Source organism: Volvox carteri (genome assembly GCF_000143455.1).
Source record: "Volvox carteri f. nagariensis unplaced genomic scaffold VOLCAscaffold_35, whole genome shotgun sequence".
Classification (NCBI taxonomy): domain Eukaryota; kingdom Viridiplantae; phylum Chlorophyta; class Chlorophyceae; order Chlamydomonadales; family Volvocaceae; genus Volvox; species Volvox carteri.
The window spans coordinates 846,097-870,719 of NW_003307578.1; the positions used below are offsets into that span (position 1 = coordinate 846,097).

At 53.1% G+C, this 24,623-nt stretch overlaps 2 protein-coding genes across 2 annotated transcripts; one reads left to right on the forward strand and one right to left on the reverse strand.

The window, feature by feature from the left end:
* Positions 1–4,399: 4,399 nt before the first annotated feature.
* On the reverse strand, positions 4,400–10,801 carry VOLCADRAFT_105874 (uncharacterized protein; the record flags this gene model as incomplete). Its single annotated transcript, XM_002953310.1, has 10 exons — positions 4,400–4,748; positions 4,858–4,960; positions 5,354–5,446; positions 6,144–6,364; positions 7,278–7,456; positions 7,964–8,063; positions 8,944–9,207; positions 9,337–9,360; positions 9,898–10,031; positions 10,580–10,801. 10 exons carry the CDS (start codon positions 10,799–10,801, stop codon positions 4,400–4,402), a joined length of 1,689 nt encoding a protein of 562 aa, XP_002953356.1.
* A 3,050-nt stretch (positions 10,802–13,851) lies between these two features.
* VOLCADRAFT_94058 (uncharacterized protein) lies at positions 13,852–22,250 on the forward strand (the record flags this gene model as incomplete). Its single annotated transcript, XM_002953227.1, has 16 exons — positions 13,852–13,983; positions 14,085–14,215; positions 14,733–14,949; positions 15,308–15,496; positions 15,976–16,106; positions 16,349–16,535; positions 17,333–17,463; positions 17,814–17,943; positions 18,287–18,445; positions 18,824–18,937; positions 19,163–19,272; positions 19,629–19,666; positions 20,044–20,186; positions 20,560–20,625; positions 21,540–21,855; positions 22,057–22,250. 16 exons carry the CDS (start codon positions 13,852–13,854, stop codon positions 22,248–22,250), a joined length of 2,388 nt encoding a protein of 795 aa, XP_002953273.1.
* Between the last annotated feature and the right edge of the window lie 2,373 nt (positions 22,251–24,623).

Genomic DNA, 24,623 nt, shown 5'->3' on the forward strand with positions numbered 1-24,623 from the left:
TCCTCTCACCTCCTGATTGACGACATCTTCACCCGGTCCACATACTCCCCGAAGCGGTTACTGCAGAGCCACACCCTCTTCTTGTCCACAGGGTCTTGCGGGATAGGAGGATCAAGAAATTTGCGCTGATCCAACTTGTCCTGGTTGGGTCTAGGCAGGGAGCACATCCAACCAACCATGCATACAAATAAACATGCATCGTAATAAGATGTTTGGAGTTCTGGTAAACTGTGAACGGTCAAGTACCGATCGGCAGATGTCAGGATCCCGTGATACACCCAGAATACAGCACATACCCTATGAAGCACGAAAAGATGAACAAGATATACATGCATGAACCACGAATAAGAATGTGCGCTATGCATGCTTGTTTTAAGCGGCAATGTTTGAAGAAACACAATTTTCCAAACGAAGTAATACACTACTGCGTGCATGTATTATCACGGCTACAGGAAAAGCGCACCGGTCGGCAAATGTCAGGATCCCTAGATACATACACCCAGAACACAACACATACCTGTCATTCTCCGTCTTCTTTCTGACCAACCAGACCCTATCAGAGGTCTCGTTGTGCTGCAAATCAGCAGTATATACATATATGCACATAAGAGTAATAATTCTTGGTGCCAAAATCATACCACGGCACGATCTATAAAATATTCCATACCATGTACATGTATCGATACACGATCGATTCCTTGATCGTATCTATGTTATTATACGGTCCTACCTATTAAACGATGACCCTGTCTATGTGTAATAACTATTTCACCGAGGACGGGCGTGTAAACATACATGGATTGATGCAGGACAGACATACGGCGGATGCACGGCGCACAAATACATACATACAAACACGGGTACATGGCCATGGACAGATGCTCACACGCACGTACACGGATACATGGACAGGCCGGATACACATTTAGGCTGATGAATATGTAGCTGATGAACAGCAAGTGGCATGGTGCTACCCTGGACTCATGCCAGGGTCCTCTGGGCACGGCGGGTCTATTAACTCTTATCTGCGATTTTTTTCCTATAAGCTTGCAATATGTATGGACAGGGCCGGCCCGCTCCAACCTACCCTGAAGAGCCACTTCCCCTCCACCTCCATCTCCTTCAGCATCTTGGCCTTCAGCGCATCCGTGGCTACCTCCCAGCCCTGCACCCCAAACGTACATGCACGCATTTGCACGTGTGTAACGAAACGAAAGCGATCGATTGCAAAACCCGGTGTGCAACCCAGCAAGCCAGACGGCCAACCCACCTCAGGGCGAGGCACACGTGTCACCTGAAGGCCAGATCAGGCAACATGCAGGGCCGGTGGGGTTTGTGTGAGCAGCGAAGGGGTAGGCAGTGCGGTTATTATCCAGCAGTGGCACGCGATACCATCTAGCTAGGTGCGATGATGATGATGATGATGCATGTATGTGGTAACGAGAACTGTCGTGGCACCCTATGTGTGCGGTACTGTCGCGCTCATGTACACACTTCCACCTGATCGGCTGTTTTCCTATACATGCCCCTGCATGCGCTACTACTACTACTACTACTACTTCGCCTCGTGGCATATCATTTCGCTCTTATCTTATCCTTTTTGCATTTCGCCTATCGCATGTTGTCATGCGTAAATCTGCTGGGTTACAGCGCTCTCAGCTTGCTGTAGCCGTGACACGCACTTGCCACCACTGGTGGACCCGCGAGGGGTATCGTGTTGGTATCATAGTTTTTGCAGTAAACGGCGATTATATATCTTGCGATGAGGTCCTTTTCCCGGGTCGTACAGCACATTGCTGCACAATAAATAGTCTTCGTTGAGACATTAAACCTCCCTCCTACCTATTTAATCACGGATCGGTAACTCTCACCACCACGACCATACAATTAAATGGCGGTGGTGATACCACAGGAACACATACAGAGCTACAGTAAGATGTGCTGGGGCATACATACCGGTACCTCCAGGGAAAACCTACACCCTAATAGTAGTAGGGTTTTAGGGTTTTAGGGTACCTGGAAAAGGCACTCCCTATTCGCTTGGGAGCCCTTCGCCATCTCCACCCAGTAGGTAGCTCCTGGCATTAGGGAGTTCTGCGCATATGAACCGCATATGCATATGTAGGGGGATACAGGTGTATGCATGTACCCTGATGGGCCGGGTAGAGTTATTGCAAGGATGCATGCATGCAGGCTGCTGGATGGCGGAGTCGCCACCTGCACTGTGGGTTGCCTAAATGGGTGAAGGCGGCGGTAGGAGGCCTTGTAATGTTAAAATAATGACTTACAAGCCAGTGGTTGTGCCTGCTGCAGCGTGCGCGGGCTCAATATAATAATGATGGAGTGAAAATTGTTGTGGGGCAAAGCAGATGAGGGAGCTGATAGCACGTTCTACATGATCCGTTTTTTAACCGCATGCTGGGCATGCAGGACCTGCTGTACCCACGCACGGCGGGCCTGCTGGGCACGATTAATCATCAGGACTGACCACGGCGTCGAGGAAGAGCGCATCCCAAACAATATGTGACCGTAGACCGTAAAAGATCGAGACATCCGTCCTCGCTCATGTCTTAACGCTCGCTTAACATGATTTTGTTTTGGCGGCCCTAACTTGAGCCTCCTGGTCGGCGCATTAAATCGAAAAGCCTAACTTGGACACGTAAAAAAATATACAAAAATAGATGCATCGTACCATAAAGTTAAGATCATCGTTCAAGTTTCCAGTATCCTCCGCTTTGGAGGCCTCAGCGCGAAGCCTTGGCGAATTCCTGGATTTTCAAAGGTGTAAATACAACGTCACAGTTTTTTGGCTGGTTTAGGAAAGGCATCCCACGCACCTTGGCTGCTCCATGTGAACCTAGTAGTGCTTGGACTCTAAAATTCATGCATTAACAAAATACGTTTATCACTATGAATATGTTGCACGTGCATCGCGAACATGGAAACAGCAAAGGTGATAATGCGATGTGTGCTGCGCGTCTGGAACCACACCGTACGAGCTCGCTTGTCAGCACACAGAGCATGAAAATTGACGTCATAAGATGTTTGTTCCTTGCACATTTAAATTTTTAATTGGGCTCGCGGTCCATCAGCCGCCTGGTTCGTTTCAGCATCACAAGGTCACTGAGGTTGTGATATGACATATTATAATCTTTTCCTGTCAGGTCTTCAGGAAACGAGGTCTCAAAAAAGGCAGCTAACTGGCTGTCACTTGCATTCCTTGTTGACGTAGGCAGCGACCGGATTTTCATCTACATGAATACCATTGAAGATAAAGATGTTGGTGGCGATGATAGATATGGTTATTGTGAATTTTGATGTAAGGAGCGCCCCGTCAATTCACGGCTCCTTCCGTCGCCATCCCTTTGGGACAGGGCTTCTGCAAGGAGTGGACTTCGGGCTTTGGGTATGATGTGGCCTTGCTGGCATCCCCAGGCCATCCATGCCAGTGTCGGGCTATAAGCTCAGCACCGCAGCAGTTCCACGCCACACCATGCATGCCCCGCGCCAACCCATCACTCCCCCTGCGTCTACCTTCTAAGTAGCAGCACTGTAAATATGCTTAACTGACCCACTCAGCACAAGGCAAGGCATGCCCCTTAAGTTACGGCATATATGTGATATCTCAACAACGGCGACTTGCTGTGAAGACAGCGGTCCGCTAACTCTGATTCCCGTAAGGAAAGCGGTGCCCAGGACAGTGAAGGGGAGGGAAAACGGAAACAGATTCAGGGCCGGGATCCCTGCGATCGGCCTACGCCCAAATGGTGCATGGACCTCACAGAAGCGGCTTACGGTTGGGAGGAGCGTGTTGCCTTAAGGACAAGCGAGGGCGGGAAACACGTTTAACTGGGCCGGCGCGTGGCTGACAAGGCTTGGGAACTTATAGCGAGTTGATATGCCGGAGGGTTTACTGAAGATGTTTGGCCATCCATGTGAGTTTGTGAGCACGGAGCAATTATGGTTGGGAGGCGGTTGGCGGTGGCAGCAGCACCAGAAGCAGCAACAGCAGCACCAACAGAAGCAGCATTAGAAGCAACAGCGGAGCAAGAACTTTAGTAGGAGTTGTTTTAACGTGCAGGAAATCTAGCTTCGCGCTGCCTGGCGGCCTGCCAACCATTCTACGCTAAGTTTGTAGAATGGATGGCAGGCGGCCGTGTGTGCATGCCTGCGTCATGCTTGTACTTCACGGATGTTTGGGGGATGCAGTCCGTGGCCCATGTCCTGTCCCCGTGTTTTCCCCCTTGGTTCGCCTCTCTCGGCCTTGCCTTGGTGAGAAGTGTTGCCGTCGGGGCGCTGTGGCCACCAGAGGAGATACCCCATGTAAGTGTACGGCGTTTTCGGTGTCCGTGTTATGGGTCATGAATCTAATCCTTTGTATATATTGCGCAAGTCTACTCTAGGTGTCGTACCGTCGTGGCATAGTTGCACGCCGTGGCACGGCAATAGACACGTCACACGCTGACGTGTCCGAACACACGCGTCCTCCTTGCTTGCACCTCGTCATCTGCCACATGAACCTGGGTCTGCAAGATGAGGACACACCGCGGTCTTGCTGGGGCTGCTGCTGCTGCTGCTGGCGCTGGAAGTACCGAAGGTAAGCGCCTTCGAGAGCTGCCACTGCTGGCACGTGCGTACGGCGAACAACTTGCAAACATACGTACGGCAGCGACACGGTGGTGTTGCAAAAGGAAGGTCCCCCGGTGGCAGAGGTGAAGACTATGGCAGTCCTTGCGGCGAAGGCAGTTCTGGTGCCGGTGGCAGACGATGATGTGCTGTGCATAGATAAGGTGCTATCATTTTTCATCACCCCGTGGGGGTTGTATCTGGTGTCGAGCCCCGCGGGGATCGGCTCACCCTGGGGCCGTTGTCCTGTATTCCACTGCCCGGGGGATGTGCTCTGTAGAGGTGAAGACCCATTGCCGTGGCGGGTCCGGGGTGCTCGTGGCGTCGGACGGATCTGGTCCACGCGCAACAGCAAGCAAGCGGGTTGAAGAAATCCGTTTCAGTTGAAATAACGGTTGGAAGTTCGTTGACCGTGTAAGATCGAATGGGAGAGGCAAGGCAGAAAGGGCACAACAACTGATGCTTGAGTGGATGCCATGCGCTGTGTGACTGTGCGAGTTAGTGTGAAAGTGTTATTCTAGGCGAAGGGGGAAAAGGGAGAGGGCGGCATGGCCCCGCTGTGCTGGCTTTGCTGCCTATTACCGCACACCTGTTACTGTTACCGACATACCTCGACTAATGCCCTGCGTTTGTAGCTACCATACTTCTTGCTTAGTATCCGTGCAGCCAGGTAGTATCGTCCCTAGGTCATCCTCCCTGCCACACCTAACCCCATTTCCAACCCTACCTTGCCCCAGTCCAGCCCATTGCTCATCTCCCCTTTTCTCATTGATTGCCTTGACACGCGGGGATGTCGCATCTCTACTGATGTAAGCGGCATCTATGCAGTGTAACGAATAGCCACCGTCGGATAACATCCGGCATCATGCCTGACTGAATCGGGGCTTGGGAGAACAGTGCTCTATCTGTGTCAGGGCTTCAGGATAAGTCAGCTTCATTTGGCAAGCGCCACGCCCCCCTATCAGGTGCATCATGCAACACTTTCATGCACACACCCACGACACAGCCAAAAGCTCAACCCTATGCCGAAGAACCAGCGAGCCCGCAAAGCTATGAATGAACCAGGTCGACGGCCAATTCAGAACACACGACGTCAAGCTCCAAAATGACGCCCCCCCCACACTGCTTATTCTCACACCGCCAAAGCGCAAGTCAAGGAATTAACCGTCACCGGGAATAGCAGCCAGTCATGTCCAGATCACACGGCAAAATGGACAACCAAGGACGCCTCTCGACGACTTGTCCGCATTGGTGTGTTTCTCAACACACACCAATGCGGAAAGGCAACAGGTAAAAGCAAGGGGCAACACACATGCCTAGGTCATGTTCGCCTGACGTTTTCACGGAAGCAAAATTGCTCAGTCCTCCTGGCCCTCCTGGCATCCAAAACCTTCCAGCACCAGCCTCCCCACGAACACACGAACGGCAGTTACCGCCCTGTCCATGAATCCAGACAGCCATGCACGCACGCATACACTACTACTTCCGTTGCTGACCCGCAGGCCCTCCGCCTCCACCTCTTCCCGCTGCTACTGCAGCTCCTTTGTTCCGGGAGGCCGAGGGTACCCAGGGATGCCGGTCGCTGATGACCTTGCGTTTCCGCGCCTCCGCCTCCATCTGCTCTGGGGTGAGATGCCGCTTAGGGGGGACCGGACCAAACTGCTTCACGAACTGGCCCCGGCGGATGCGTGCTGCGTCATGGACTCGGGCCTCCTCCTCCTCTTCCAGGATCAGCGTGCTGCGGTGTGGTATCGGGCAAGGGAAGGGTAGGAAGGATGGGTGGTGGAAGCCATATTTGCAGAATGCAAAAAATCAGTTGTTGGCGTATGGCGAGGAAGGGTCCGGATAGTATAACACACATGCTCCTGCGCATAGTATATATGTAGAAAGGAGCCCCTTGCATCGCATCAGCAGCACCCCACGTTCTGCTTTCCCCATTCCGTCTTGAGGTAGGCGGTATGTGCCCTTTCTGATGATGATGATGCGAAACAGCATCAAAGAAGGTTTCGGATAGGCTGCAGTTGGGACACAAAACTGCACGACAGACAACAGATCTATATTGCACACACACACACACACACACACACACGCGCGCGCGCACACACACATCCGCCCCAAATCCAAGAATGTCTTCCACTCTGCCGAACCACTTTTTTCAATAGTATTGGCGGTGTGCCGCCCTCGCCACCTCCTACTTGTGGCTCAGCTCCTTAACACGCATACACACGCACACGCACACGCACACACACACGGGGCGGCCGAGCAGCACGCCCCGTGTGGGAGCTCATGTGGGTCAAGGGGGGGATCGGGCTGTGCGGCACACGGGCGGGGGAGCCGCTGGGAGCAACGCTAAGACCAACCCGGTCTGCGTGAATAGGCTGATCCGCAAAAGAAGGTTCGAGGATTCGATCCAGGGTTCACGAAAAGGAGAAACCAGACCTGGTCCCCACCCACTCTTCCTCTAGACCTTCGGAGTCCCCCGGATGCAGGCGGTGCAGCCTCAACTCAATCGAACTCAACTAGTACCCCACTGACATCGATCCCCTCGTCGTCCTCCTCCTCCCCCCTGTTCCCCACCCCTCCCACCTCTCTGCCTAAGATTCCCCCCTTTCCACCTCCTCCTAACCCTACCCCAACCCCAAGGTTCTCACCTCCCGCCCACTTTCGCCAGCAGCTTCCGCTTGAGCGCCTCCGTTGCCTCGATGCTGGCCAACTTGTCCCGGGCAGACAGCGGCACCTCCGATAGAGTGGACACTAGACCGGGCAGCACAACCTCCTGCTCCAGAGTATTCTTGAAGTCGGCAGGCACAGCGTACAGCTCCGCCTCAATCTGAGAGCAGACGGAAGTTATAGTTTTTTGGGTTTCAGTTTGGGGCAGTTATTACCTGGGTTGCTTCGTGCGGAGATGGGGATTGGTGTTGGAATGTGACCGACACTCATACACCAGAGAGTGGTAGCAGCAGCAATAGGGGACCCGGGAGGAAAGGTCCGGCGTTTTGCTGGTCTTAACAATTGAATTATAAAAGAGGCGAAAAGGCTTCTCTGCGGCCGGAGGAAAGCAAGGGCATCCCTCCACAAGCCGCAATTGGTCCCTTCTTAGGATTCCCCCTTCCGAATGCCCCATGGCTTTTCCACCACCGGATCACGTCCTCCCCTCGCCCGCATATCCACGTCCCGCCCCGGTCCCGTCCCGGTCTGCTTGTCTTTCCTAGCATTGAAATGCACCTGAAAACACACACATATACATACATAGATAGATACATACGCATGTATGCACATCAATACACAGACACGCACATCAATACCCCGATCTCCCCTCATCCGCGCCCTTGATCACCTTTCTCTTCTTTGCTTCCGGGTCCAGCTCCTCATCTTCGGACACTTGCGCGGCCGTCTTCCCCAGTCGCACCGCCAACTGCTCCTCTATGTACTTTTGCCTGTTGTTGCGAAGCAACATAGAAGATAGCAGATGGCGGCGATAACAGCTAAGGCAGTGAGGAGAGCCAAAAGACTGCAGTTACACGGGTGAAAAGCAGTACCATTGCTGTGGGTACCATTGCTAGGCAGGACAGGGCAAAATCGCATCACATCACATCACGTCAGATCACATCACGTTCTCAGCTGATGTGCGCAGGTCAATCAAGTTGCATCAGCATCATCCGGCACTCACATGGCCTGTACGGCACATCACAAGTGATGCTGCTTCCCTGTGCTAGGGGGACGTGTCGTGACGGGGTCGGAAATGGGGTGGTAGAGCGCGCGTGCGCGTGTGCGTGCGCGTGAGAATGTGTCGGTTGCATAGGACAGACACTATCTTGGGGATGAAGGATGGTTGTCGGGATTGCTACTACTGTGCGAATCTGTGTGTACGCGTGGATGTACATGTGTATATGCTAAGGATAGGGCTATGTAGGTAGTTTAGGGGACGGAGAGATGGATGGGGTGTGCAAAGAGCAAAGGGGAGTGGGGGCAGGGGAATCACCAGGCCTGAGGGGACCCCCGCTCTGTGCGTGGGAGAGGGGTAAGACGAAAACCTGGCGCATGAAGCAAACACCAGTGTAAACGGATAGAGCGTGGGAGAGAAGAGGGAAATGCTGGAAAAGATCTTGGGGCCTCTTGACGAGTAAACAACTCTCTCGTTCCTCAACCCAGGCACAGTCTTGCGTTACGCTCTCTAAAATATGTATAAAATACATAACACGAATGCATAAATCAGTGTATGGCTGGGCCAGGTTCCGTCGGGATGTGCGTGTGCTGAGGGCGAGTGCGCCACACGCCCGCGTCACTCGGGCACATCGCCTCCTTTAAGCCACCCACATGTGCGCATCCTCGTCCTGCTGCGTCGCTATGGACTTGGCCTTGACGTAGGTATCCATGACGGGCGCCGTGCCCCCGGCATCGGAAGGTCCTTCATCTGCTGCGGACTGGGGCTCTGTTGAGCCAGCACGGACCCCACCCCCGCCACCGCCGCTGTTGGGCCCTATCCCTGGCCCCGCCAGCCCCATGGCCAATGCCCCAGCACTGGCACCTGCTGCCCTCTTCCGAAGCTGCTGCATGAGCCGGGTCTCGGTCATCTTGTCCCTGAGCCGGGCAGGGCAGGGCAGGAGCAGGGAAGCGCGTGGCAGGACAAAGGAGGGTAGGGCGGGATACCATGAGGAGGGAGGGAAATCGGTTTGGGTCCTGTATATGCAGGAGGAAGGGGATTCTGACCGGCTGGCCGCGGCTGGCCGGGCGCTGCACGGGAAACAGTGCACAGGCGGTAAGTGCAGCTAACAGTGGGACTGAGATAGTGGTGACGGACAGGGCAAAAGGCGTTGCGGCAACATCGATCGGCCAGGTAGAGGGTCCTTATTGTGCTGTGCTGCCCGGGCGGCCTGGTCAAGATGGCGGGAAAGCGGGAAAGTGTGAGTAAGGGAGGGCAGTAGAGGACCTGGAAGGATGTTGGGGCGCTTGGGGACCTGGCGCATAGAGGCTACATGGTTCACCCGCACGCCAACAATTCGAGGAGTTGGAGGTTATGTTTCCCTCTAAGCCCCTGGTAGCCAGCCAATGGGACTCGCCAACCTCGGGAGGAGACCAGGTCATGGAGGCTGTTCCGGCAGGAACTCGCCAATGAGCGTCAGCCGTTGGGATCCCTTTTCCCCCAGGATTGCGTGTGCTACTCGTAGCGACATCTACCACAGCATGTGTACATAGCGCATGGATTTCGATTTGAAGAGGACCCATTTGAGTAAAGCACGACTGCGGTTGAGTCAATTCCGGGACTCTTACCTCTGGTATTCCACCTCGCCCTCGCCATCTGGGCCGCTCTCGGGCTCCTCTGACAGAGCCTTTTTTCGTAAGTTGCGCTGCTTGGACATCTCCGGTGCCGCGCTTATGCTGCGTGCCGGAATCGACGTCTGCACCTAAAAGCGTCGTGCGAAGATAATTTATAACATGGACCAAAGCTTTGTTAAGTATTCATAATTAAAATGGCACGGACCAATTAGGGTAGGCAGGAGAAAGCTTAAAAGTTAAGGTATCAAATGTTTTCTCCTGGTTAACTTGGCAGCGACATAATTTGGACAGAGATTCTGGTGTCTGAATTGGAATTATTCAAACCTTGCATCGCGGTCAGTCCCCGCATATTGCATAGAGCGAATAATCACTATAAGGCCCTCAACGAAAACGGACTGACACAAACGTGTGTGTGTGTGTGTTACCGCTGCACGACATGTGCCCTATTTCAACTTTCGAGGTTATCGGTCTGACCGTCCTGCTTATGCCCCTGATCCCCCCTTTTCCCATTGCACAGCGCGGGCTCGGACAAGCCTAAGTGCGGTGCATTACCGGTGCCATTTCCGTGGCGGGTTTCGTCGGCGAATGGAGGGCGATGACTTTAGCGTCCCCCAGACACGTGTACGGTAGGTTTGGGATCGCAGGGGTATCAAAATGTCCATCCCGTCTGTCGTACCGTCGTGCGAAGCACGTGGTGTTTTGTGCCATGCTGTGTCGGGCATTCTCGTGCTATCATGTTTAGCTGGCGGCTGGCAGCAGAAGCGGCAGAAGCGGCAGGGACAGCCATCGTATCAAAGGCTTTCGGAAAGGACTCTAGCGTGCAGCAAATCCAGGTCACAACTGCCGGCCGCCTGCCAAGCAAGATATCGTAATATGTATTCCTGTATACCTGGGCCATGTTTGCATGGCATTGGTGTTTTCGATTCGCAATCCGTGACCAACATCCTGTCCCCTTGTTTCCCCTTTTTGGCGCTCCTCACTCGGCCTTGGCTTGGTCAGGATACTGCAGCCATGCATCAGAGGAAGTACCCCATGGTCAGTGTACGGCATTACGGTTTCAGCCTCGTGGGTCGTTGATGTACCGCTTGTTGTACTGTGCACGACTGCCGTACTGTGTCGTACCGTCGGGGTAGAATTGCGCACTTGGTATGCCGTGATCCCGTAATTGATGCATCACACGCTGACTTGCCCACTCATACGCCCTCCCCGCTTGTTTCTCACTGCCTGTCCGCATGAACCTGGGCCTGCATTCAACATGAGGAGACATCGTGGTCCTGCTGCTGCTGCTGCTGCTACTGCCGGAGATGAGTACCTTCAAGAGCTGTTAGAGGTTGACATGACAATTCAGCGAACAGGAGGCGGTGCGCTGGTCTGGCAGCGCCCACAATGGGCGATATGCCGCATGAACGATACCTGGAGCTGCGCTGCACCATCCTTCAGACATGCCTCAAAGGGCCCCTCCGCAAGGCTACTCGCATCACTCCGCTCTCCTGAGCTAGTCCAAGACTTCAGCCACACTTGACACCCATACAGCAGTATTGGTCGTACCTGCGTATCAAAACAGCTCATCCTGACATCTGGAGCGAACAAGTTTAACTTATCCATTATCGTACTCAGCACGAACATAGCTGCCCTAGCTGTGTCGTACAACTCCTGGCAGTAGGCACGAAACGGTCGTTCCGGTCCATACACTAAACCCAGATTTCGCGCACCCTCCTTAGCCGGTACGGCCTCACCAACTAGCATCAGCTCATTACCCGATGCTTGAACAGCACTCCTTGTGTCGCTGTCGCTCGTAGAGACGAGGCGTTCATATTTCAACACATTTGTCCGCATCCCCAAATCGTCACATGTCCACGATTTTGAGCAGCTCCGCCATGCGCTCTGGTGTCGTTGGCAGAAGACTAACGTCATCAGCATAGAAGAGCATAGAGGAGGATGGACACTCGCTCATTTCCAACCTTCACTGCATCCTTCGGCCGTGCCCTGGTGTTAATACCGTCATGCATATCAATGACATCCGCAAGAGTTTCAAGGAAAAGTCCAAACAACTCAGTTGACAGCGGACTGCCTTGTTTCGCACCCTGTTTTGACTCAAATTCGCCCCCAGTCTTGTCATTCGTCTTGATGGCCAAATTTAAGTTTATAAGGTTTCGGGGATGTAATTGTCCGGGTCCCCAGCGCTCGCGGTTTGGTTTAACGAACGATTAACTAGCCTGACTCCGAACATCACTCGTTTGTTTGGAGTAAAATTGAACCTCGCTAAACGAAATAAACTGGCTGCAGCAAGTTTCACCCGCTACCGGGGGGCTTTCTGTGTCGGTAATCTCTTATGCAGTCTAGCCTTGGCATTTCTCTTGTTCAGATTGGCTGGAGGATTCGGGCACATGCAGAGAGTAAGCTTGTCGTAACTTTAGTTGTGATCAGAGACACTTATCGCCGAGCGCTCCCCGCGTGGACCTTCTGGCCTTTTCCCACGTTGACTTGCGGCCAACTACTTGCGTCGAGCTGCTGCTGCTGTGACGTGCAAGCACGATCGGGTGAATATCCCGTCGAGGACCCTGGCGCCTAATTTTTGTGTCTCGCTCCCCGCTCCCCGCTCGTGATCGTCACTGTTGCCCTTTCCTTGGCTGAGTGTCAGCATGGCCGCCGGTTGGGGATGCTATAAAGACCTTGTTACATTAATAATCGTGTTTCAGTTGTATCCTTATGTAGTTATGAGATTAAAACGGGGCGGCTACCAGTGAAGCCGCAGCGGCAGCGCCCTGGCTCTCACGCGTTCGTGTTCCAGTGTCAACTCAGTGTATTTGTCAGCATCTTGGGCACCCTAATCCAGCATGGCTTTCGGAGCTCTACATTATGCCGATTATAAAAATACTCTTCCTATGTGTTTGTTTTTGAGAAAGTGCTGAGGTATGGAAAGAGGTATGGTCTTAGTCATTATCGCCACGCTCGCAAAGTTACTAAGTTGATGCGGAGCAATGCTATAAGACTAATGTCCCAAGGGCAATGCTGTAAATTTTCACAAGTTACGCCATCACATGCCCACGAGCGATGACGCCGTGAGCCCGTCGGTTGGCGACGCCACGGTTCTTCGTTTAGCCGTTCCTGGGCCGCAACGTCTGTACCCTGAGAGTCAGTGGCACCATAGATTGTTTTTTAAACCACTACTGTGCTGTCCGGCGACTGAAGTTGGGTTTCTGGGCCTGCTACGCACAGCGTGCCGTACCGCAGCCGACTGGAAGTTAGCTTGCATGCCGTCCACAGGCCAGTTGAACAACAAATGATTCATAAACAGAATAAAAAGCTTTGTGCGGCGGTAACCCTTATGACTGTACTTCATTTACAATTCGCTGCGATTTTCTTTTTCAGTATCGGCAACATGGCCAGAGGCCGGATGCCTCCTGTTATTGTAGTAGCTTTAATAGCTTCCTATGTTAGCGTCTCGGCTGCTCAGCTAATTGCGCCTTACTTCACTTCGTTTGAAACCGGGCAGGATGGCTGGGGCGTTCTCGTCCGCAACTGGGCATGTCCTTGCCCTGAGGCCACGCTCAATTTCTCTAGTCCTACTGCCAAGCTCTCTGGTGCTGCTGGCCTTCAGGTTTCCATCACGGTATGTTGGTCGTCACAGGGCCTGACAAAGCTTCGTTGCTTCAACTTGCCAAAATGGCAATACTGAACATGTAGCACTCCAATACCTTCGTCATGTAATTAAATAAACTAGGCTTTCCTATGTAGTTCATGTCCGTGGAGAAGAGGGGACGTTTGTGTAGCTGGTTTTCAGTTTCTGCTCGCCATTACTGTTGTGCTTCCTTGTTGTGCTCCAGCTTCCAACGCAAGCGATATATTCCAGGAATATAATCCAATTATAAGAATAACTCGCTGTCGGGCATTCAGGTACCGTCCGACCAAGGATGGCATGTCCAAGCCAGGTCGCCGCAGTTCAACATGACGGCCGGAAATGTATACACCGCTTGCGTCTGGCTGCGGGCCGCTGCAACCCTGGGCGGTGCAGGAACCGTATCCTTCAGCCTCTTGACGACGAACACCTACGAGACGCTCGGCTGGGCGGGGACAAACGTGAGCGCAACGTGCTGACCTGACGCGCTGTTCCCGAGCCAACAATGATTTCAATTGATATAATGAAAACGCACGTACCCGCTGTTTGCTTCATAATTCAGGTTGGCACAAATTGGACCCAGCTATGCATGAGGAACATCGTCCTGAATGTCAGTGCAGTGACGTACTATACGCTGGACTTCGGACTCAACACGGGCTCCGTGTTTGTCGACGACATGAATGTAACCACCGGGTAAGGAACCGGTTTCGACGGCCTCGATCGGATTTGATCTGGGTTGGATCGGAATGGATCCACCTAGATCTGGGAGGACGGGGCATCCGTAGAGAGTCTCGGCCTTAGCGATGCAAACAAGGCTTGCGGCGGGTGCATGGCTGGGCAAGGGGACGAGGACGACGGGGACACAGGACGGGTCGGGTGCAGCGGGCCGATAACTAGATCGGGATCAGTGTACAGATTGCTAGACCGCAGGTTTTGGTCCACGGGGACTGCCAGTCCCTGACACGGGGACTGTGGCAGGGCCTCTGAGGACGACCCACATCGGGCGGGTAGATGTCCCGTGAAACCATTTTCCGGTTTGCTTGCATTACATCATGTGCGTTGTAGATCGTCCAGAATCGTCCTGAAGCAGCCCGCCGTCGGTATTAAGATATTGCTGCTACGGGGCTCACGGCAGCCAAGCTGGGATACGGATCATTACTGGAAAAAACGTTGACCTTTGCACCCTTGCACCTTGACACCTGATCAACAGGGCGATGCCGTCACCGTCACCGCCTCCGTCGCCATCCCCGATTGCCGCTCCCCCCGGCGACTCCCTGGTTCTGATCAACACCTCGTTCGAGGCGGGTCAGCAGTCCTGGTCGACACTAGTTCGCAACTGGGCCTGTCCCTGCCCCCAGGCCACGTTTGACTTTGCAAGCTCAGCGGCCGCGTACACGGGAAGCAAGGGCGTCGAAGTCAATGTGCAGGTGGGTAACATCCACATGCTTGGACTGTGTAGCATGCGGTGTACGGCAGTGTGCCTTGTACGTACCTTAATGTATAATGTAGTGACTCAGGCATGTTTTCCCACATTAGGACCTTTAGGACCCTGTTTTGGACGTATTGCTGCGATGGCGATGATGCGGTTGTAATAGGGACATGATACCCAGCCATTCGATGACATGTGTCGGCGGTTTTCGTGGAAATTGGGCTTTTACTGCGCATGTATGCATGCCCGTACGTGCGTTTTAATAAACACAAAGAGGAAGTACAAAAATGCAATGCCGTACGTGTTTCTACGTGTGTATTTGTGTGTGTACCCGTACGACGCTGCGCCTGTTGCAGGTGCCTTCCGACCAGGGCTGGCATGTTCAGCTTCAGAGTCCGCGCTTCAACGTGTCCAGCGGTCAGCGCTACACGGTCTGTGTGTGGCTACGGGCCGCAACGGTCCCCCTGATGACGGGTAGCGGCAAGATGTCCATGAGCCTGCTGAAGACGGAAACATACGACGGGCTTGGATGGGCGCAAGCAACGGTGAGAGAATTCAATTCCGTTACAGTCAGGAAACTATCCATGCAAGCTGCTACCCTGTTCGTGTGCGGTTGTGTGGACGGTGTAATGGATCTAATGAGGAAAGGGAAGGAAAGGGGAAAAGAAAGGAACGGAGGGACGCGAGTAGGTTCGTGCAGCTGCCTGCTGCACATGCAAGTGCAGACATGTTTTGTTGACAAATAGGAATTATTTCTGCTCCACTGGCACTTTATTTCTATTTTGGCTTAGGTGGTATCATAAATTTTTCTCCCTGGTTGCTGTACATTCTCCGATGCGTTCGTTCCAGACACGCGCATGCGGTCCAGGTATATTTGAGTGTTGCAGATTGGGTGGCTTCTGGGCCATACGCCGGGTATAGAAGCTGTCCACCTACCAGGCTTGTACGTGTGTATGTATGCTTCCTTTTGCTGATTTGGGTTGCACGTGGATTCGCTGCACGTGAACTATTTGGTGGGTCGCAGGTTACCACGAGCTGGGCCCAGGTGTGCCTAGCGGACGTGCTGATTTCCATCAATGCGACTGTGTACGTGACGATTGATCTGGGCACCAACACGGGCATCTATCACCTGGATGACTTCACCGCCATTAACGGGTGCGTGACGAGCGCAAGTAGAGCACACGGTTGGGATGCAGGAACGGGTAAGACGGGTAAGGCTTTGGGGTCTCGTGCAGATACCAATGCAGGTGTGAACAGAAGTACGGCATTAGGTACAGGTATAGGCAAGGGCAATCAGACCAGATGTGGATCCAAAAAGAAAGTATGTCTCATGGCTTTGTGCTGGGATGGGCGGCGATGTCGAGCGATGAACGCTGGTTTGTTTGTTATGGTTGCAGGAGGAGCAGCGGCGGCATTAGCATTCCTGCCACTAACGGGCCCCTGACGGCGCCGTACTCGACGTCGTACGAGTCTGGCCAAGCTAACTGGATTGGCAGCAAGAAGAATACGTCTACGGCCTCGTTTAACTTCTCGAGCTCGGCGGCAATGCGTACGGGAAGCAACGGTGTCGAGATTGCCGTACAGGTGAGGTGGTGAATATTATTGCGGTGCAACATGAAAGGATGTGGCGATTCGGCGGCCGTTTGCTTTGTGACTCTAAGCATTTAGATTTGGTTTTTCATATTTCTCATTCGTAATACAGGTACCGTCAGTGGAGCGGTGGGACATTCAGCTACAATCTCCCCGGTTCGCCATCAACACTAGCTTCATGTACACGGGCTGCGTCTGGCTACGTACCCCTGGGGGACTGAGTGCTGGCAACCACGTGCCGTTTGTGATGCTGGAGGAAGGCACGTATGCCATGTTTTCATCGGGACAAGCACTGGTGCGTAAGGTTACCGGGATAACAGGAAATGTGGACGGCCTGGGCGCGGGCGAATAGGTGGATGGGCGGACCGGTGGAATTGTGCATGTGGGGTATGTGGTTGGGCTTGGATGCTGGCACCGGCGGTGATCGGACGATGGCTTGACAGGGTGCGGTGTTGCCACCCGGTGATCTGGTGCCAGCACACACACCCCGGCGATGACCCCATGTGGGACTTTATCGGCCTTTGTGGGCCTTGCGGGTAGTCCATTTCAAGTGGGGGGTTGAGAGGGATTTGCGTGTGAGGAGGAGGAGGGGGGGGAGGAGGAGGAGGTGGTGGCAGGTGCGCCAAAGCCCAGCTCACTGAGCCTGGCTCACACACCGTCTGCCAGCAGCATATCACACAGTCGCTACAACCCACCCCAACCCGGCAGACGCACCCCAATACCCCCTTGAACCCCGACCCAACGACCCGGCATATAAAACCCGAATCCCGAACCCCCCTTCCAGTATGCAGGTGACTCCGGTTTGGAGCCAGGTGTGTGTGATGGACTTCCGCCCCAGTCGCAACACGAGCGCGTTCTTCACTTTGGATTTGGGTCGCTTCGTTGGAACTGTGTACGTGGACGACTTCACCTTCACGGCCAGGTCGGTTGACAGTTGGCCTCGGTTGGTTGGTTGATTGGTCTGTTTATTCTGGTTTTGTTGGTTGGTTGTTGTCTCGCTCTTCCTTCGCTTTCCTCTTTGCCCTGCTTCCCTATCGTACATGTTAAACGCTAGCTAACCTACATCTTTACCAGGTAGCTCAAGACCTGGCATCACCCTCACAATTTGCCCTTTGCGAATTTCCTTTAGTAAGATCATCTTCCTGTCGTTTCGTGCATCTACCCCCGTCTCCGCTGCCTGTTACCTCATAACCCGACTTTCCACCTTGTCTAAGTGGGGCCCTATAACCCGAACCCTCCCCCGTCCCCACCTGCCATGCCCCCTGTCTAAAGGTCGAACTATAACCCGGAAGAGGTGACTTATGTGAGCTCAGCGGCCATTGCCGACCGGATCAACGCACACCGCAAGGGCAATCTCACGTTTAACTTTGTAAACGGTACCACCGGCCAGCCCATAACTCAGGTACGTGGGTCGGTCTGTGGGGAGCTGGGTGGTGTTGGTAATGATAGTTTATGGGTGGGGGGAAGTGTATGCGTGCATGAATGCATGAATGCATGCGTGCATGAATGCGTGAATGCATGAATGCATGTATGCACGCTCAACGTATACCTGTGCACTTCACTTGACTCTCATTGGCTCAATGGGTGCGTATGTGGCTGCTGACTCTGGGCGCTATGTACCCCATGAGACCTCCTCACTCCATGTATGTGCACACTAGCTAACAGAATCGTAACATCCCGTATCACACACGTTACCAACCCCATTTTTAACCCGTATTATTCCCGTACAATTTACTTCAAAGCAGCCTGTGACTCGATTGGAAGTTCGCCTGGCTCGCCACGACTTCCCATTTGGAACGGCGATGGAGTGGGAGAGTGTCCCTACGGAGAAGCGGAGCTGGTATCTAGAGAGGGCCAAGTACCACTTCAACGCCCTCGTCCCGGAGTGGTCGTTCAAGTGGCCGGTGAGGAAGTGCTGAGGAGGGGCGTTGGGGGGCGGTGGCGGGGTTGGAGGGAGTGAAGGGGAGCCTGAGTGGGCATTTGATGTCAGCCAAATGTCCATTACGCGCGATACGCGCAATACCCACGTGTAACAAAGTAGCTAACTAACTAAGCAACAGGTTGGTTATTGTTGTGGTCGCCTGATGGTCTCCTTTCACCAGCTCCTTCACCAACATTATTTCCCCATCTTCCCGGGCCATGCCTTGCCTGTGCGATACTCCAAACTGCTGACCTCACTCACCCTGCCTCTTCCCGCTTGGTTTTCCCGCTCCCTTTCGCACCCTGGGGACACGCGCATGAAACACACACACACACGCGCGCGCTCATGCATCTTCTGACAGTCTGTGGAGCCCTCTAAGAACAACACGGCCTATCGGTACGGCAAACTGATGTCCGACCACGTGCAGTTTGCGGCTGACAATGACTTCGTGATGGCACGGGGTCACACTTTGGAGGTGCGCGATGACGGATGGCCGGGAGGGGAACTGGCCGGGGGTCGTGTGTGTATGTATGTCGTGTCGAGGCGTATGTATGTGCGTGTGTCGCGACGGGGTTCGCCTTTGGGATTGTAATTTGCGCCAATGTATGTCAGGCCATTGTGTTCCCTTGAGTTTTGGTTATCTCCCTTTCCATATCCCTTTCTCCATTCCCCCCTTTCTCCCCACCCCTAACCCCCTCAGTGGCTCATTCCGAGCCCGAGCTTTGGCGACCACTGGTCTCGTCTAGATGGGTGTGATGCCTACCGCACCTATTTGGAGACACGCATCAGGCGGGAGGTCACGAACTTCAAGTAAGTCGTGTAGAAGTGTAGTAGTGGCGACGTGGAATGCGAGTCAGCGCGGAATGCGCGTCGGTGTCCGGTTTGTGTAGACGGCTGCCGCTGCTGAAATGGCTCAGCAACAGATGATGAAACGACGAGGCTTTTGTGTTTCTCCTCCAGTCATCCTTCGGTGGTTCATGCGGATGATGCGGTATGTATGTCTTCTCACACCCGCCCTCTCTGTCCTCGTCCGAAGTACCCCGGCTCCCAGTTCCCACCAGCGGTCGAGCGTCTTGCCGTGCCGTCGCGAAACGTTTGAGCCTTAACCCGTTTGTACCTTCTGTTCGTGCGTATGTTTACTTGTTTGCTTGTTGCTGAACTTGCAGGGGCAAGTTCAACTCGTACGACGTCTTCAATGAGATTAGTAAGTGCCACCATGATGCGCGCGTGCGTGCGTGTGTGTTTTACAGCTTGACGGAGCGTGTATTGCTTGTATTTATGTTGTTACAGGGTGGTATAGCTTCACCAGCGACCCCCTGCTTGTATGTATGGCTGATGCATCCAATTGCATGTACGCATGCATACTTGCAATTACACTGCACTTCACCGCACTGTACTGCAACTGTACTGCAGCCCCTTGGCACGCTGTGATGGGTGGACGCATGAGACGGGTGTTCTTCCAAACACGCGTTAGGTTCGGCCCTCACCCCGGTCATCACCGTCTCTATCTGTTTTGTTATCCGTTTGTCTGTCCTTATGTCTGTCTATCCACATCCATCGGGCCACGTTTCACGACCGCAGTTCACGACCGCGACTTTGTGGAGAACTGCCCGGGCATGTGGCCGGCCATTTTGTACGACGGTTTCCGTTGGGCCCATGAGGCTGATCCGACTGCTCGGTTGTGTTTGAACGACTATGGACTCATTACTGGGGATGACTGGCAGGTGGGTGTGACCTGTGCCGTGAATGATGTAATTTTTTCTGTGTGGGAGTAGGCCCCTAAAGCGGTGAGATGGTGGATGTTGTTGGTCGGGGGGTTGAGGTCTGCGGCATGGATTCTTCTTCATGTTCGTGTGCTGTGTAATTACGCGGCACCTAGAGTGCGGGATCAACCTGGGCCTGTGCGCCAACTACCTGATGTGCAGATGTGCAGATGTGTGTGTGTGTGTGTGTGTGTGTGTGTTTCACTTGATGTCTCTGACGCCCTAGAATCCCGCTCGTGTGTCGATGTCGTTGCGCTGACGTTTGGTGTCCACCATGTACAGTCACCCCCAAAACCTCTCCTGCGTACACACATACATACGTACATACATGCAGGCGATGATCACGTACGTGTCCGGCATGTTGCAACAAGGTGTCCCCATCAACTGCATCGGAGTCCAGGTGCGTGTGAGCACGTGTGGGATGTGCACCATGGGTGAGTGCCACCTAGGGCTTTAGGTTTTAAGTTTTAGGTTTTAGGTTTTAGGTTTTAGGTTCCCGAGGTGATCTGAAAGGGTCAAGGGCGCAGACCGCTCAACTCGCACACAAGTGTGAGGGAATGGAATCCTCTGCCCACATCATCATCTCGGCTGACGTGCACGGTATTCGTAATACAGCGTTTTGCTCCTCACCCACCTGCAAAACCTTATGTGCCGTACAGCCTGGCCTGGCCGCCTAGTCCGGGTCCCGACTTGAGACTGTACAAGCAACTAGTAATTCGGACATCAGCGGATTCATCACACAGTGCCCATGTCCAAAGTAGTCATCAGTTAATCCATCATTTGCATCTTTTGCCGCGTGTAGCTACCACGTACTTGCGTAAGTCCGTATCCCACCAAGCCCACATGGCACATCCTAGCCCCAACTTGCCATATGCGACCATGCAAGCAATTTTGTCCCTTCCTCCCCGTCCTAGAAATCCGCCCATCGTTTGGGGGACCCCGCCGCTTATTACCTGGCTTCGTTCGCGGCTTCTGCGGCGCTCCCGCGTTGCCTTCTGTCCATTCATCCGTCGCCTGCCGCACCCCATCACCCACGTCTTGTCCCTTCGTACCCTTCGTACCCTTCGTACCCTTCGTACCCTACGTACCCTACGTACCCTTCGTACCCTACGTACCCTACGTACCCTTCGTACCCTTCGTACCCTACGTACCCTACGTACCCTTCGTACCCTACGTACCCTACGTACCCTACGTACCCTACGTACCCTTCGTACCCTTCGTACCCTTCGTACCCTTCGTACCCTTCGTACCCTTCGTACCCTTCGTACCCTACGTACCCTACGTACCCTGCCTCTGTCTAATTGGACCTCGCAGGCCTACGTCCCCTTAACCAACCGGCCGAGCACCGCTTACATGCGTACGAGGCTGGAGGCACTTGCGGGCCTGGGTCTCGACATTGTCATTACGGAGTTTAATTTTTGGACTTCTTGGGCCTCGAGCGGCAACCCTGTGTGGGAGGGCACAGATGCGGAGCATGCGGCGTTGTACGAGGAATACGTGCCGTTCTGGTTCTCGGTGCCGTACATCAAGGGCATTATGATGTGGAACTTTTGGGACGGTTCGAACTGGATTACCAACGGCGGCATTTATCGCCTAGATGGCACCCCCAAGGCCTCTGCGCTTGCCGTTGGTGAGTTATATGTTTCAGTTTCTTTTTCTGTTTTTTCCAGAACTGAATTGAAATTGCATGCAGTTGCTGAAGCAAGCTTTTGACTGCATTGTTTCGCATCGTCAGGATTCGCATGTCCAATTGTGCACATCTCGATATCGATTCTGACCCCATGCCGCCCCATCCAACCGAATAAAACCAAATAAATGTTAACTAACACAGGTGACATGTGGAACAACCGCTGGCGTACGAACGTGGCCCTCTCCAACGTGGTCTTACCCAACGGCCAAGCAACCATCAATGGCTTTTACGGCAAGTACAACTACACGCTTGAGCTTGATGGCCGAGTGTTTTCCGGAGTGATGGACTTCCCCAAGAACGCGGGCGCCCAAACGGTCACCATTTCATTGGCGTAAAAAGCAGGAACTGAACAGACCATTTAATGTACATGCAGTGATATGCGAGTCATGATGAATGGAATAATCGGATTGTGGTTTTGGGGGGGGGGGGCCCACGTATATACAATTCTTTTCCCGACAAAGCTCGGCATTCCTTTCTTTTCTTTCTTTCCAATAAATATCAGCCATGCCATTCCGGTCCCGATGGCATGCAAATAGAACAATAATGTCGTCAACGGATCCTACACGTACATATATTCGGGAGTACAGGAGCCGTTGAATGCTTGCATTCAGTATTTACAGCAGTATGAGTAGATACCCTATTTGATAGGTATGCATAGGGGTGTGTGTGTGCGTGTGCGTGTGCGTGTGCGTGTGCGTGTGCGTGTGCGTGTGCGTGTGCGTGCGTGTGTGTGTGTGTGTGTGTGTGTGTATGTACATACACATAACGTGTGTGAGCGACATTGCGTGGCAATCTTATTTATGGTCCTCCCCAGGCTTGGAAATCTTTGTTATTATCCCTATTTTGTGTCCCTTCTTGCTTGTTACAGCCAAAAGCTATGTGTCTATGCGTGCGTCCGCTGCATATCACCAATAAACTCCTAACAGGGTTAGTATGTACGGCGAGCAGCTTTATGCGATGCAATTTGTCGGTTTCGGCTGCCGATTATTTCCATGCCAACCATTATTCGTATTCTATCGTACTAGCTAGTGACATTGCTCAATTTAGTTTGCCGGTCGCTGGCCTTGTGTTCTTTCAATAAATTGTTTGGAGCGGTTGCGGTTTGCTGTACATATGTGGACAAGATTATTCTATCGTTTCCTTTCCTTCCTCCTGCTGCGGCTGCGTGCGGGTACCTCCACGCGTATTCGTTGTTATCATGCATGTAACGAAGTGTACGAATGGTGCTGCTGCTGTCTTTCGTACTGTATGTGGGCGTTACAACGGGCATAACGTCCCGCCTCGTCATCGTACATACGTCAATAAGGTAGAGATTCGTAACCGGTGATTGCCGTATCTCACCGTTAGATATTAGTTGTTTGCAGAGGCTGACGTGATCTAACTATGGAAAACCCTACCAGCCACCCACTACCTCAACTCCCAGCTATCCCGTATTCTCGGCTGGGTATGGAGGCCATATATGTACCGTTCTGCGGGTTACCTGCGCCCGATTGGTAAGTGCTAGATAGACCTGTTTTGTCACATCCCAAGATGGAAGAGTACCTCTAGCTGGGTGGCAAGCTGGGTGGCTGGGTTGAGGTATGTAACCCCCCTATTCCTATCCTGGCGTCGAGCAGTTTTGGAATCGGTGGTTACTCTCGCTTTTGGGCTGGTCACACCCACACTACGGCGATGTAAGCGGAAAAGTCTCAGGGTTTGCCACCTGAACCCTTTTTATCATGATTACAGAATATTCTGAGATGTGCACCAGCTCTTGCACATACAGGCTTTGCATGGCCACCAGATAGAACTGGTGATGATGAATCGCCACCAGCCGCACGCAGCCAGCTGGGTACATAAAAGCACAACGGAAAGGCACGAACGACAGAACGAACTGCAAGATGACGGACGACAATATAAAGGAAGATTCGGCATGTTGATTATTGGCAAACCACTGCTCTGCAAGGGTGCGAAGCTGCAAGCCAGGGGGCCCCTGATTTTGAACCAATAGGAGGGATGGCAAGTACGGTTGGATTGAGTTGGTAGGGTGGTCGCCAGGATTGGGATAGATCAACCGGGGATTGAGATAGACTGACGGGGGGATTGAGATTGACTGTGGAGGGATTGAGATTGAGACCGAGGTGGATTGAGATCGGGTTACCGTTGGATTGAGAGTGTAGTACCGTTGGATTGAGATAGACGCTACCGTTGGATTGAGATTGCCTTGGGCCTGGATTGGGATTGATACCCCGGAGGATAGGGATAGAAAGGCTGTAAGGCTGTACATATGCTTGTGTTACCCGCTGCACTCCTTTACCACGTCGGTGGTGCCGTTATCTAACCAAAAACGGTATCCGTGACATCTGTGACGCAACCTTTCCTTGACTGTTACACGTCGCACAGCTTTCGCAACGTTCGCTTAACATGCTTGGCACCAAGCGCTCTGTCCCACCGTATGCATGCTCGCGTATGCATGCTCGGAAACCATGCAGAAGAAGAACAACAGCCTGCCGTCCGCTTGACATCCCGTCATATGTACATAACACTAACTTGCACACCCATAAAATGTCCAATGGGACTGCTTCCACAGGCTGCCGCAAATAATCATAACAAAACACCTATCTTCCTGTACATGCTCCTGTACACGCACGCTCTGAAACTAGCCCATGAGTGTCGTACACACCACGGGGATCCTCTGTACCGACACAAGTGCGCTCTTCTATTGGGTA